At 48.9% G+C, this 15,028-nt stretch overlaps 1 protein-coding gene across 1 annotated transcript in view; it reads left to right on the top strand.

Annotated features, from left to right (window-relative positions):
- LGR5 (leucine rich repeat containing G protein-coupled receptor 5) overlaps positions 1-15,028 on the top strand; it is a 127,141-nt gene that overhangs the window by 77,208 nt on the left and 34,905 nt on the right. The window contains exon 4 of the mRNA XM_038549570.1: positions 5,725-5,796. Within this exon, the coding sequence (XP_038405498.1) occupies positions 5,725-5,796 (72 nt within the window). The remainder of the gene's footprint in view (positions 1-5,724; positions 5,797-15,028) is intronic.

The raw sequence follows: 15,028 nt of genomic DNA on the forward strand, positions 1-15,028 counted from the left end.
ATAGCTTCGGATCATGTTGTTCCTCTCGTGCCCAACCTTATTCATCAAAAGGAGAGGCAGATATCTGACTCGTTCATAAAGATGTCTCCTATCTGAACATCATGTGTGTAATGATACATGTATCACTTTATTATAAATTTCTTTTTATTTGTCCTTCATAATATAGTCAGGGCAGGACATTATACTGACTTTTTTCTTCAAAATGATGTGTAAATATTTTTTATGAATTTTTATCTAAATATAATAAAGAGGGTATTATAAAATATTTCATATTAAAGAGAGACTTGGGTCTAGGAGGAAGAAAGAAATAACTGATAACAGTATAGCATGATAAGAAAGGTAATATAAAAGTTATAGTTACGTGGGTCCCTGACCAGCATAGAGAGGGTAAGGATTTTTTATTAAAAAAAGAGAGAGAGTGCGAGAGAGAGGAGGAGAGAATAATAATCCAGTCCATTAAGACAATGAAGATAGCAACGCCCTCCTTGGCTAGCACTCTCTTATATCTGAAATCTTGCTACTGTGAACTCTGGAAGATCATTAATATTTAAGAGTACCCCTGTATCCTGGCCTCATAAAAAAATAAGTTATTGGTTCTGTATTGCAAAATATCCAATCCAATGGAATTCTGAACCAGGCTCTCATTTGCGAGGTTCATTTTCTCGTGTAGGCCATTGAGTCATCCTGCCACCCAGCACCAGAACCAAAGCCATGTGGAAGTAATGGGTAAAACCCACCGCAGGAAAGTCACCAGTAGCCAAAATTCTCTCATTGCCACATAGACTTACAACAGAGCCTCCACAGTTACTTGATATCTAAATGCAGAACAATTAGGCAGAAGGAATACCAAGCCACCGATCATGAGGAAGTCCCCTGGAAGTCCCCTTGCAACATAGGATTTCATCTCCCTTTGCTTCGCTGTACCTATTCTCAATCAGTCCTGTTGGCAAAAGAGATAACCAAACATTGTATTATTAAGAAGCATGGGGTGCTGTAGGAAATAATATTTTGCATGTTTAATAATTTAAAAATTTTAGATTTTTAATGAATTTTAAAAATAAAAATATTTTAAGATTTTTAGTATTTGAAAATCAGAGAAAGAAATTAAGAAAATATGATGCACAAAAAAAAAATGATGCAGCCATCCTCTGTCTCTAGAGAAAGTGTTTTATTTTCTTTTCTCACCCATATGCAAATGATAAAAATGAAGCTAACAGTGCCTGAACCCATATTCAGTTCTCAGTGCTTTCTGCTGATATTCAATGCACTGAATAAAGAGTATTTGCAAAAGAAATCAGTAGCCATGTTGTGAATGCCTTCTGTTTTAATTGCACTCCTTAGTGCTATAAACCCTTTAATTGTTTTGTCTCCCACTAGGCTATCTTAAACAAAAACAGAATTTTTTAATTAACTCACTGGAGACTTATAAGGATATAATGGAGATAACTTGCTCTTATTTTGTCATTTAAAAGTAATTAAATAGAAGTTCTTTATTTTAGGGAAAGATCAGGACTTGAGTGATTTTTTTTAATTATAATTTTGGTATTTTACTGGTAGTAGAAGTAGTTCAAAAATTAAATAGCTGAGAGGTAGTGCAGGAGTAGCTCTAAAAATTATCATTGGCAAAGCTCATGTAAGCTCTGTTTTCTGAAACCCGATACATAAAACTTCAGAAAGAGTTTGCAACTACTTGATGAAGGAAAACCATCTGAATAAGTCTTATCCTCTACTTCAATCTTACAATTTTTTTAAAAGAAGTCCACCTTTTAATAGTTCCACTGTTTGGTTAGCAAAGCATAGAGGGACAGTCCAATAAATACTTTATAGAGTGATATATTACCTACAAAGTTTAGACATCGATTTAAGTCCATTATTTGTGTCTTACCATCATTTAAATTTATCACTCAATTACTGAGTGACTTAGAAAATCTTTCTGTGGTTTAACATAATATATTAGAACTACTTGGAAAAGTGTAACATACCCTGGAAATGTAAAATTGTAATATTCAGGTAAATTATGCAAAATACGGAATTCAAGCTACAGTTTTCCCAGTTCCTTAACACGTATGTATAGTGTGAGAGCTTCCTAAAATTTGACTTTGTTCCCAAGGAACCAATACACTTGACCCTCTTAATTTATGAAATGTTAACTGAATTCAAGTTGAATAATGAAATTATCTCGGTATACTTTTGGAACACAAGTGACATGATTCTATTCCTGATTAAACAGGATCTCAGCCGCGGTAAGAAAAGTATAAATTTTATGACCTCTGAATATTTTTCATGTCTTACTTATTTACAAACGCGTATCTGTGCAGATGAAAGGGTTATAAACGCCTTCATGTTTCAAACCTCAAACACCCCATCCATCACTCTTATTCTCCCATTTTACAGATAAATGACCAAGGGTCGGGGAGATTCCATGGGTTGCTCCTTAAGACTCCGCTCAGTGTAGCCTCAAGTCTAGGAGACATATGCTACCAGCAACAACTTAGTGCAGCAGAGGGTGATGCTTAGTGTGTGGTGCCTTTGCCCTTCAGCACTGGGATCACCTGAAAGTTTGTGCAAAATGCAAAATCTCTGGCTCCTACCCAGACCTACTGAACCGGAAACTTTGAGGGTGGGGCCCAGCAAGCTGCGTTTTTTTAACAAGTCTTCCTGTGAATTCTGATAAACCCTAAAGTCTGAGAACCACTGGCACAGATTTTTTTTGGGGGGGGGGTGCATTTTATCTTCTGGTCAATTAAAATGTCACATCCAGTATGATCTCATTATATTGCTCGTTTTGACAAGGAGTCCATCAATTCATACAAAAAGGGACAACCTTCATTGAATGCTTACCACGCAGCAAGGATTGTTCCATGTACTTTGGCTCATGGGATCATGGCAGTAAGCCCTCGGGGTAGGTGTTACTATGGGTCACTGAAATGTGGAGAAATTGAATGATTTCCCCAAGGCGACACTGCTGGAGGCAGGGGAGAGGTGGACAGATTCAAGAACCCACCCTCTTGGGCAGCCCAGGTGGCTCAGCGGTTTAGTGCCACCTTCAGCCCAGGGCCTGATCCTGGAGACCCGGGATCGAGTCCCATTTCGGGCTCCCTGCATGGAGCCTGCTTCTCCCTCTGCCTGTGTCTCTGCCTTTCTCTCTCTGCATCTCTCTGTGTCTCTCATTAATAAATAAAATATTTTTTAAAAAAAGAACCCACCCTCCTACCCACCCGTACCTTAATCATACCATCCGCCATGTGACCTGGGAATCTGTACATTGAGCAAATACCCCTCAGGAGAACGCTGCAAGGTGCTGCAAAAAGCACACCAAGGTCGGAGTCAGATGTCCCTGGGGCTGGATCCCCACTGGTCGCCTAATGTAAAGAAACGTCCATTGTGCAGAAGAGAACTAGACAAATGGTCTGAGATCCAAATGTAAGCTGGTAACCTAACAAACAGAAATGTTTCTGAAAAAAAAAAAATGTTTCCGCCAAAGGTCTGCTTTCCTAAAATAGTCTTCTGCCTCTGGTTTACATAAACTATGGAATACAGGGGGAATGCCTGCAAAATTAGGGTGTTGTAAACATTTATGAATAAGATAGCAAAATACAAGGCATCTAATGGGGATTTTTTTCCTTGCTAGTTCACTGCCCGCAACGATATATTTTTATTTCTTTTTTTTATATTTTTTTATTTCATTGTTACCAGGTGTTTCTATTCCATGGTCCTCACGTCCTAAAAAGAACTGTTGAACCCCTGTGAGCAAAAGTGCAACAGCTCTGTATTAAAATAGGACCACACACAAGAAGAAAGGGGATCCTGAATAGCTTCCTAGTGTATCCATATTTCCATTTTGCCTAATTTATATAGTCATCAGAGTGGTCTTTTAAAAACATAAATAAAACCAGTGCTGGTGAGGATGTGGAGAAAGCATGGGGGGCTCTTGTCCACTGATGGTGGGAATGCCTATCAGGTAAGCCGCTGTGGCGAAAAGCATGGAGGTTCCTCAAAAAGTCAAAAATGGAAATCCCATACGTTCCAATAATTCCACTCTTGGGGATTTACCAAAAGAAGACAAATACACTAAGCAATAAATAATAAATTTATTTAAAAAAAGATAACTAAAAAAAAAGAAGACAAATACACTAGTTTGAAAAGATACATGCACCACTGTCTTTACTGCGGTGTCACTTACGGTGACCAAGATATGAAAGCAACCCACGTGCCCATCAGTAGGTGAATGGATAAGGAAAATGTGTGTGAGAGAATATTATGCAGCCATGAAAAGGATGAGGTCATGCCACTTGAGACCACGTGGATGGACTCGGAGAGTGTTATGCTAAGGAAAATAAATCCGACTAAGGACAAATACCACATGATTCCACTCATAAGTTGAATTTTTTTTTAATGAATAAACAAACAGAAAGCAGACTCAGGGCAGCCCCGGTGGCGCAGCGGCTTAGCGCCGCCTGCGGCCCGGGGTGTGATCCTGGAGACCCGGGATCGAGTCCCATGTCAGGCTCCCTGCGTGCAGCCTGCTTCTCTCTCTGCCTGTGTCTCTGCCTCTCTTTCGCTCTAAATAAATAAATAAATAAATATTTAAAAAAAAAAAAAAAAAAAAAAAGAAAGCAGACTCAGACCTATAAATACAGAGGACAAACTGATGGTTGCCCGAGGGGGCCGGGGGTAAGGGTGGTGAGCAGAATCAGTGAAGGGAAGTAGGAGATACAGGCTTCCGGTTATGGGATGAATAAGTCGCAGTAATAAAATGCAGAGCCCAAGGAACACAGTAGGCGACCTCGTAATAACAGCCACGTAGGGGCCCGTGGTCGCTACACGTGTGATGAACATAGCGTAAGTCACATCAACAGGTCATGCACCTGAAACTAGGGTTACATTGTGTGCCGATTCTACTGAACTTTTTAAAAAGGGGGGGAAAAAAACATAAATAAGATCCTATAATTTCCCTACATAAACCTTTCAATTCGTTTCTCGCCACACCTAAAGCCTCACCGGAGCCTGCAAGGCCTCCATGGGATGGCCTCAGTTTCTCCCAACCTCTTGCACTCACTCACTCCTCCTCACTCGGATCCTTTGCTGCTCCTTGAACGAGTCAGGCAAGTTCCAGCCTCTGGGCCTTTGCACTTACTCCACCCCCCCCCCCTCAGAAATTCTTCCCAGATGTTCACACGAATTGCTCCCTGACTCCATTCTGGTTTCCACTCAACTGTCACCTCCTAAGAAGGATCTTCTCTGACCACCTTTAAAATAAAAAATATCACCCCTGTAGCCATCTATCCCAAATCCATGTTTTGTTTTCTATCCACAGTACCTATCCCTTGTCTGATACCATACGCTCATCCGTTCATATTTAATTATCTTTCAGTCCACACAGGAATGGGAGCTCCCCAAAGGGCCAAGACTCGGTCTGAGGCTCTGCTGCTTCCCTGACACCTAAATCAGTGCCTGGCACTGCTATGGCCGGTTATTATTGATTTTAACCGTATAATTATATAATTATTGATTAGGTTGAGCATCTGCCTTGGGCCCAGGGCGTGATCCTGGGGTCCCAGGATTGAGTCCCACATCAGGCTCCCTGCAGGGAGCCTGCTTCTCCCTCTGCCTGTGTCTCTGCCCCTCTCTGTGTGTCTCTTATGAATAAATAAATAAAATATTGTAAAAAGAAATTATTGTGAACCTCCTTTAATGCTTTTCTTCATCTGTTTTCACATGCAGCATGCTGCAGAATAATCACCTAGGACAGGTTCCCTCGGAAGCTCTGCAGAACCTGCGAAGCCTTCAGTCCCTGTAAGTATAAATTGCAGATGTTCTCAGGATCAATATGGGAAGGAGCTCAATATGGGAAATGTCCAGATGACCATTTTAATAAACTCCTTGGTTGGGGACCAAACCTACATAGGTGGTGCAGGAGAGTTTTCCTTAGAGCGACAGTCCTTCGCATCCTCATTAAGCAGTATGTGTGGAGTTCCCCATCAGACGATCCCAGCACCTGCAGTGAAAAGCCTCTCGTCCCTGCTGGGATCACAGGACAGACCATCCAGGATCTCGCCCTGCATTCCCCTGTAACATTTTAGTTCTGGAGGTCAAAGTAGAAATCATGCTTTCTCCTTTTATCTAGAAAAAAAAATGAGTCTCACAACCTAGATATCGTGGCCTCTTCTGTTTTTAGATTATCTGAGCTGCTTGCCATAAAATGTGTGCTGAGTCAAAGATTTAACATTTAAAGTTCTTTATGTTCATTAGGGGTCCTCATATCAGTAAATGAGGATCTAATGGTACGTCTTGCAGCCTCACACACACACACAACACACAGCAGGGGTGTTATCGTTCCTTGTTCTGAACACACGAGTTCTCCATCAGGAGTCTCCATTCTTCATTGAGTTAGAATCTCTGGATAAGCAAAAATGAGTTATTTCTCACAAAAAAAAAAAAAAGCCCTTTCCTACCAACTAAATGTTTTAGAGCTTGGGGTGCAAGCATTTGTTGACAGTGATTATTTGGCAAGACCGTGCCATGAGTGGCTGGCCAGGAAATCCTCATCTCCTCGGGATGTGTAGGTGTTCACGTCCCATCACATAATTCCCGATATATCATGTGTGATACCTGCTTTTGTCTTACTTGCACTGGAAGTCTTCCTCCCCCCAACAAAATACCGGCGCCCGGTCTGGCACGATGAGGGAGAGAAGTGCATTAAAAAGCCAAACACGTGCCGCAGACTCTGGCTGAAAAGCTGAAAAGTGTTTCAAAGGATCAATTGGTTCATCACGGGGCCCCCCGGGGGCTCAGTCGCTTGAGCCACCGACTCTTGATTTCCAGTCAGGTCATGGGCTCGAGGTTGTGAGGTCGAGCCCCAGCCGGGCTCCACTCTCAGAGGAGAGTCGGCTTAAGGTTCTCTCCCTCCCTCTCCCTCCGCCCCTCCCCTTTCAAAGAAGAAGAAAAAGTAAACCAAGAGAGAGATCCATGGGTCAGGGTCAATCGTTATATATAGTCTGCTAATGCTTCTCAGCGGCTGGCCCAGAGAAGGACAGAGAAGGACAGCGAGGTTCAAGATGAGACCTTCCTCCTTTGATCTTTTTCTTCTTAATGAAAGCAAATCTGTGCTTGGAGACCATGCGAAGGGCTGTAGCGCAGCCAAACGGCCTTCCCAGGGCGTCAGGGCCCTGGATCAACAGACGCACAAGGGCCCCTTTGTGGGCCCCACAGGGCTGCGGCATTTCAGGAGCGCCCTCAGGCCACCCCGGGATCGCTCCTCCTCCAGGGGCTGTGTGCCGGGGGGAGGGGGGGGGGCCTGGGTGCAGCAGGGGGACCCAGACCAGGGTGGGGGGGCCCTGGGTGCAGCACAGGGACCCCAGGACTGGGGTGTGTGCGTGCTCCCTGCCCCCCATACCTCCTACCTGCCCCCACCCTGCCTCCTACCCACACCCCCACTTCTTACCTGGACTCTCCCCTTCTTACCTAGCCTCCATCACCCACACCCCACCTCCACCCGCGGTCTCCTACCCAGCCCCCTCCCCAGGCTTCTCACCTGGCCTCATCCCCCCAACTCGGCCTCCTACTCAGCCTCCCCAGGCTCCTTACCTGGCCTCCCCCCACCCAGCCTCCTACCCAGCACCCCTTCTTACCTGGCCTCCCTCCCTCCTACCCCACCCCCTCCCACCTCCTACACCCCCCTCCCACCTCCTACACCCCCCCTTCTCACCTGGTGTCCACCCCCCCACCCCCGGCCTCCTACCCAGCCCCCCCCCAGGCTTCCTACCTAGCCTTCCCCCACCCCGGCCTCCCCCCACCCACCTCCTACCCACACCCTCCCACCCCCCAGGCCCATGCACTGCAGCCAGTCAGCCCCTTGGGTCCCGGGGCCTCCTCTTTCTCTCTCTGGGAGTCACTACTTCTCTCACATTCCCCCTCGGCTCCCTGGGCAGCACCCTGCACCGCCGGAGCTGGGGTGCATCACCCCCGTGGCGCCTGGACTGGGGGCTTCTCAAGCCCAAAGCCTGAGGCTGTGTTCCCTGGGGCCTTCCTGCCTGGCCCGACGGTAACGCTAGGCGCCCTCCGAGGACCGGGAGCCGGAGCTGGGCGGCCCCCCGAGCTGTGCTGGAGCCCGAACTCCTGGCCTAACCCACACTCAGCTTTCCAGGAGGAAGCAATGTGTGCTAAGAATAGGACGGAGAACCGGGGCTTGCACTGTTGTGTGGACTTAAAATAGCGCACGTGCGCCTATTAACTCTGCTGACAGTCTGGGGCCCCTAAAGACAGGAGGCCAGGCTGCTACCCTAACGGGTCCATCACAGCCCCCGCAGCTCTGAGCTGCCCAGGAAACCGGCCTCATCTCCGTCTTGATCAGAAACCTCATCCTAACAAACTCTGGGGATCGGTGTGGCCGACACGCTTGGGAAATGACCATCCGCATTGTTCTATGAGCTCAGGAGTGATCCACATACCCAGAGCGGCCCATCCCCACTGAAATAGATCCTTGGTACACCTGCTCCACCCTGTGGACTTGGCTTCATGGAATATGGTTGGAGAAACGGGATATATTAAAATCGGTAACGTTGCTGTGAGCAAGAGACGAATCGTGCTCGCGTTTCAAGAGACGTCATCTTCATTCATTTAACATGAGCGAAAGTCATTCGCCTTTGTCCATGATTAAAGCACACAGGTACACCTGTGTTCTTGTAACCCGCTCCTGATGCTTACGAACTCCTTGCCTAAAGCCTAAGAGGTCAAGGCCGTGCGCCAGAGCCCGGCAGCCCAGAGCTGGCCCCTGCACGGCACGGCTGTCTGCTTCTGCATGGCAATGACCGCCCAGACACCAGGTGGCTTTGGGTAATGTGATCGAATATAACTTAACTTCCTTTCTGTCTCTTTGGGACGGAATAGGAAATGTAATCAGAATTCACAATGAGTTGTATTTCACCAAGAAACTGTTGGCATAATAGTCATCTGAGGACTAGGTTCAGATTACAGTGATTTGATGGAAACCCGAAACTTCCCCTCCCGGGCCCTCACACCTTTGTATCTGTAGTTAAGAGATCGGTCTATGAAAAAGAATCACTGCTTCATCCGTTGACAGTCATCTCGCCGCCCGTGGTGAAGTCCAAGGTGATCCAACAGAGTGACGTAGGCGTGTCGGCCCAGTGTTATTTAATACACGTTAGTTCTCGTGGGTTCCATGTTCGCGCTGGAGAAGCCAATTGTGTTGACGTATCTGCAGTGTGGTCTCTATCCTCCGACCGGCTGATGTTCATCTTCAGAGCGTAAGGCCTTGTTTTTAAAACCTACGGAGAACACGTAGCTCGTGCCCGGACCATGATGTGCCCCTGCATCTTGCAATGGCAGCTTCCCAGCCACCGGCTCCCCCTCTGAGCCCTGTGAGGCTGTAATAGCCTCACCGGCCCACGGCCCACTGTGTGGGGTTTTGCTGCCAAGAGTCCCCAGGAGAATAAGCAAGAAGAAGAGACGAGGAGGAAGGGGCAGGGCTCGCAGAGCTGAGCAAGAAGCAAGGCAAGCCTAGAACCAGCCACCGGCTTCTCCCTCTGACATCCAGGAGCCTATTGGGTTTCAGACCCTGGATAAAGACTGGGAAGGACGGAACAAAAGACAAGGTGCTGTAAGCAGACAAGAAGAAAGCAGGGTGAGGTAACCCAGAGGAGAAGTTTAAAAGACCAAAGGGATTAAAAAAACAACGAAAAACAAACAATGGTTTCGTATTAGTGACATTATTCCTTCCACCTAAGATGGTCTCCCGAAAGAAAAATTACAAGCTTACGCAATAAAAAGGCACATCCAGTAAGTAAAAAAAAAAAAAAAAAATTTAGTTTGGTTTTTTTCCACCAAAGTGCCAGCATATTAGGTACAGCCTGGGATGGAGGCGGACTTAGATGTTGCAGAGGCCGCGGCGTGCGCCTGATGCACTGTGAGGAGCTCACTTCCCGGAGCCACGTGCACACCAGCACCCAGCGACCTGTCAGGAGGACAAGGTTTCCTGGTCTCCCTCCCCGCGTGCAAGCAGGAGGCAAAAGCTATTTCCAGAGGGGGGCCCTTCCTACAGCGCGTTTGCTGCGAGTTGGGGCACAGTCCTCAGGATCACGTATGGGACAAGAAATGCGAGCACTTACGGCAAGGCCCCCCGCCTGAGGCTTTCTGCAGCGGGCCCTGTGCCCGGGCCCCGGGAAAATCCCGGAGGGGACCGTCCTGTCAGCTGGATAAAGAGCCCCGCGAGAGCAAGGATGTCATCGATGAGCAGTAAAATGCCACTTTTCTCAGTCTCGTGATAGGAAAGGAGGCCTTCCTTTGGAAAATACGTTAGACTCTGAAGAAGCCAAAGGAAGGGCCTCACTGGGAAGGCGCATGGCCAAAGGGGGGCTGTGTCCCCCCTCCTCGGGGTAGGCGAGGTCAGGACAGAATTGCAAAAAGGCACATGAGGAAGCAGCAAAGCCTGGGAAGGCTGCTAGAAGCGCCCCAGGAGGTCAGCCCCCCGGGGTCATGGGAGCAGCAGCCCCTGCTCTTGGTGAGGCGCGTGTACACGGCTCCGTCCTGGAAGCAGCATCCCCCGGGGACGAGCCGAGATGCTCCCTTCCTCAGCAAGGAGGAGGCCGGAAGCTCAGAGGTTCAGTGACCTCCTCAAGGTCATCGGGCTCCTAGCGGAGTCAGGCCGGGGCTGAGGCTCAGCTAAGACCTCCCACATCTGCACGTTTGCCACCGCGCTACCTTGCGGCCTCCGGAGTGCAGGCCGGACAATGGGCGCACGGCCGCGGGTGCCGGAGCTCCTGGGAGTGAGCCCTGGAAGGGGGCGAGCCAATCACACCTGCCCTCCGGAGTGCTCCGGGGAGGTTGGCAGGGGGGCAGGCGGTGCCGCAGGTGGCTGGAGAGGGGCAGGGGGGCAGGCTGCTGAGCAGCGCCCGCGGAGCCCCGCTGTCTCCCTGGGCCTCGCGCTGCCCCGGCCTCTGTGCCTGTGGGTGGGGCTCGTCTCCACCCTGTTGATGCGGGAACCATAGGCACGAAAGGGTATCTCGGCCCTTCTGCAAAGGTGAGAGTCGATCAGACAAAGACAAGAGGGAAGAACATTCGAGACGGAGGGACTACGCAGGCACTGGTCGCCGTCGGGGAGCCAGGGCCCTCGTGCATCAGGGCCAGAAGCCAGGAAGCCAAGGCCACAGGGCTGAAGCGGGAAAAGTGCGCTGCAAGGTGTCCCAGCAGAGTCCAGCAGGCGGCCGGCCCGACACCCCGAGGGCCGTTGGGGGTGCCAAGGCCTTGGTGTCCGTGGCCAGAGCGGACGGAGTCCACGGGAGGTGCGCCGGCAGCAAGGCCGTCGTCCGGCCTGGGTCACCGGGACAGTCTCGCAGACGGAGGACTTTACCAGGGTTGGGCCCGTGGAGATGGCAAAATGGAAACAGGCTTGAGAAATAGGTGAAGTCGCCGGCACTGGGAACGAATTGGCGACGGAGGACGCAGGAAGACGGGGAGTCGCGTGGGTGTTAGTGAGGCCCGTCGCCGAGACCAGCAACACGGGGACCGGGGCCGCACGGGGGGGCAGCGGCAGGAGATGACCGGCCTGGTCTCGCACGTGGGTGCTGTGGAGGAAAGACTGAGTCGAAACAGCTGGAAAGGCGGCCTGGCTCCCGAGGAAAAGGGAACTGTGGGTTAGGTCCTCCCACCATACAGTCCCCTTCACCTAACGTCTCGTTTGTGATGATTGTCTGGCTGCACTTTAGGAAACAAGCTCCTTAAATGTTGGATGGACGCGTCTAGAAAGCGTGCTCACGCCTGCCACGTTTGCCATCAGGTCTCCAGCACCCGGAGCAGGACCTACAGAAAACGTGCTCAGGAAATATTTATTGAGTTTATTGCACCAAAGCCCTAAGTGATGTCCTCAGCATCTGCTCGGACCAGCCAGCCTCCCCTGGGGGGCTGTGGCCCCATCCCCGGCTCTCCCAGGTGCCAGGCTCTCACCTGCCACCCGGGCCTCTCCTACCTGCCCTCCCGAGCTGGCGGTTGCGCCGCAGGGCTTCCTCCGGGGCCTCGGCGTCGATGTGTCCGCACGACTTGGCTTTCCACGGTCTCAGCCCGTCTCTGCTTTGGGAACCCAAGGGGCAGGCTCGGGGCAAAGGGGCTTAAGAGGGACTAATTCCCAACTATCAAACAAACGAGTCGCAGAGGTGAAGAGGGCCGGACAGGGATCGTGATCGTCGTAGTGTCCTAATGTGGCACGGTGACAGACAGACGGTGACCGCTCTTAGCGTCGTGAGCGTGGAGTAGCCCGTAGAGCTGTTGAATGTCAATGCCGTGCGCCTGAAGCCACGGCGGCGACACGGGGCAGGTCAACTGTACCACGATAACTTTTTTTTTTTTAAAGGGGGGAGGGAGTAGGGTTCGAGGAAGGACCTTAATGTGAGGCCTTGGAGGGCTGGTGAGATTCAGATGGGCAGGAAGGAGGGGATGCTCCTGGGGACAAGGCCCCGGAGTACCTGGGGGGGGGTGGGGGCGAACCCGCGACAGCCTGACGGGGACCAAGAGGCCGGTGGGTAAGGTGGACGGCAAGCCCTGATGGGAGAGGCACCGAGAGGCAGGTGGGTAAGGTGGATGCTGAGCTCTGATGGGACGAGACCGAGGGGCAGGTGGATAAGGTGGATGCTGAGCTCTGATGGGCCGCCCCAGGAGCCGGGCCACAGCCCAGGGAGTGATTGCAGAGATAAGAGATCAAAGGCAGGGGAGCAGCTCAGGGACTGTTGCAGGCCCCGCAGGTGTTAAGAGATAAGAGGCTGAAGCAGACAGTGGAGAGTTTGGGAGATAAAGGGAGAGGGCTTGGTGCAGGATTGGCTGGAAGGCTGAGAAGATCCAAAAGAATGACCTGCAGGTTTCAGGCCCTGATGGGCCTGGGAGACCAAGGCTGCCCTTGGCAAAAAAAAAAAAACAAATAAATAAAAGCCTTTGTTTTCTCTGGAGAAAAGTGAACCTGGAGATGGGAATGCTCCTGGTGCTTGAGGCCCTGATACAAAACTCATAGCAGCAGGGACCCCTGAGGAGCTGAGCAGGCTTGCAAATTGACTTTAAGACTGGGTGTTATTCAAAAGAAAAAAAAAAAAAAAAGACTGGGTGTTATTCTGTATGTTGGCAAATTGAACACCAATAAAAAATAAGTTTATTATTAAAAAAAAAAAGACCCAGTTGTCACCGCCCAATGGCGCCGCGGACACCGGGTCCCTTAGGTGGCTGTGGCCAGGCCCACTCGCCCGCTTCTAGGGTTCTGCTGTCCCGGGCACTGGAGGCTGTCTCGCCCCCCAAGCCGCGGAGATGAGCCGACTTGCTCACCTTTTCAGAGTTTAAAGCACTAATTTATGTTCCTGGTTTACAGTAAGTGTAGCGACGAATAGGATGGGGACTAGAAAGGGAGGCACAGAACCGCCCACGTCAGCTCTCGTGCTGCTCCTGTGAATTCACACATGTCGTGCGTTGCCAGCATATGGGTGGGATCTCATCCAAAGAGAAATCCCACCTTGTGGTCACTCGGCAAATATTAAATAATAGTAAAAACAGCTCCTATTAGTATAAGGAGTTCTATAAATCAACATGAATCCCATCTCTAAGAGCTCCCAGCGATACAATTCTGTCCCAAGAGTATTATCACGACGACCTGACAAATTCAATTTCCAGTGATCCCCTGGCTCCAGGGCGATGCAATTTCCAAGCGGTAGAACTTGACCGTAACAAATATTTCAGCTGCCACATCAGATTGTATGACGTACGAGCTTGGAACTCTGTGCTTTTCACCTCACAGGCAAAGCAAGGTAATCACTGAAAATGCTTTCGTTTTTTAAAGATTTTATAAATAAACTAAATGGTTGTGTTCTTCTGACCCTTCATGGATTGCTCGGAGTGGTCTCAGAAAATGCAGGAATGTCTGTGCCAGTGAGTCAGTCATTCCCGTTAGACTTAGAGAGAAAATTGCTCATCCAAATATAAAACAGAAAGGTCAAAAAAATAAATAAATAAAAAATAAAAAATAAAATAAAACAGAAAGGTCAGTGATGAAAACGCCATGCTTCTCAATTGTGTCGATTGAGAGAACCCCCATAAACTTCTATTATACCTGCAGCTGCAACATTTTCACACTTTTGGCTTTTTTTTCTCAAGTCATCTATGTTAATAATTGACATCAGCACAGCCATCTCAGATGCGGAATTAGCCAAGATCTACGGCTTATCTTCTGACTAACGCTTTCTTCCTTGTAGTCTGTGGCTTATCAAAAAACATTCTCAAACAGAGATATGAGTCTGTGTGATACATTGGCAAGGTATCATATATGAGATAGATGTAAAGGGCCTTTTTCTGGAAAAACAATAGCAGGCATGATCTCATAGCTTCTCTAATCCCTACAGTAATGCCACTGATAAATCAAAAATTCCTTTCTGGAGTAGGGAACAGATTGGCAAATTGTTTCTCTTAAAAGAGAAAAACGTGTAAAATCCAGCATCTACACATGAAAAGATCATGGAGGAAAAAAAATCTTTAGACAGAAGGTAAGAACATGAGCTTTTTACATGTTCTTTTTGGTTTTTTGTGTGTTTTGTTTGTTTTTGTTTTTGTTTTTGCCATGGCCTGACATGAAAGATTGCTTTTCTTGCCCGTAAGTCTTCATCACACAGGACACTCCGTGCTCACAGAGTGTAATGTAACATGTGCACGTTCACAGCGAACATGCGGTTTTATTTTGTTTCTAGTTCACATAATACTGGGTAACATTCATCCCTGCTCTTGTGTGATCCCCACCTGCCCAGGCGCCCCGGAGGGCACATGGAGTCACGGTGGGGCCCACAGCCGACAAGTGACCACGTTCTCTCCCGCGCGTCCATTTGGCCTCCTTTAGCGCAGTTATCCAGACTAAATGTCTACCTTGGATACTCAAAAGCACCGAAGCCTGTCAGGGTGACCTTGGATGGCCCTGACAAGTTCCCGGCGGCGAGGAGGGACGACCCCAGGTCCATGAGGGACAGTCCCGTTGGCCAAACAGTTTGGGCAG

Source organism: Canis lupus, chromosome 10, assembly GCF_011100685.1.
Source record: "Canis lupus familiaris isolate Mischka breed German Shepherd chromosome 10, alternate assembly UU_Cfam_GSD_1.0, whole genome shotgun sequence".
NCBI classification, from domain to species: Eukaryota; Metazoa; Chordata; class Mammalia; order Carnivora; family Canidae; genus Canis; species Canis lupus.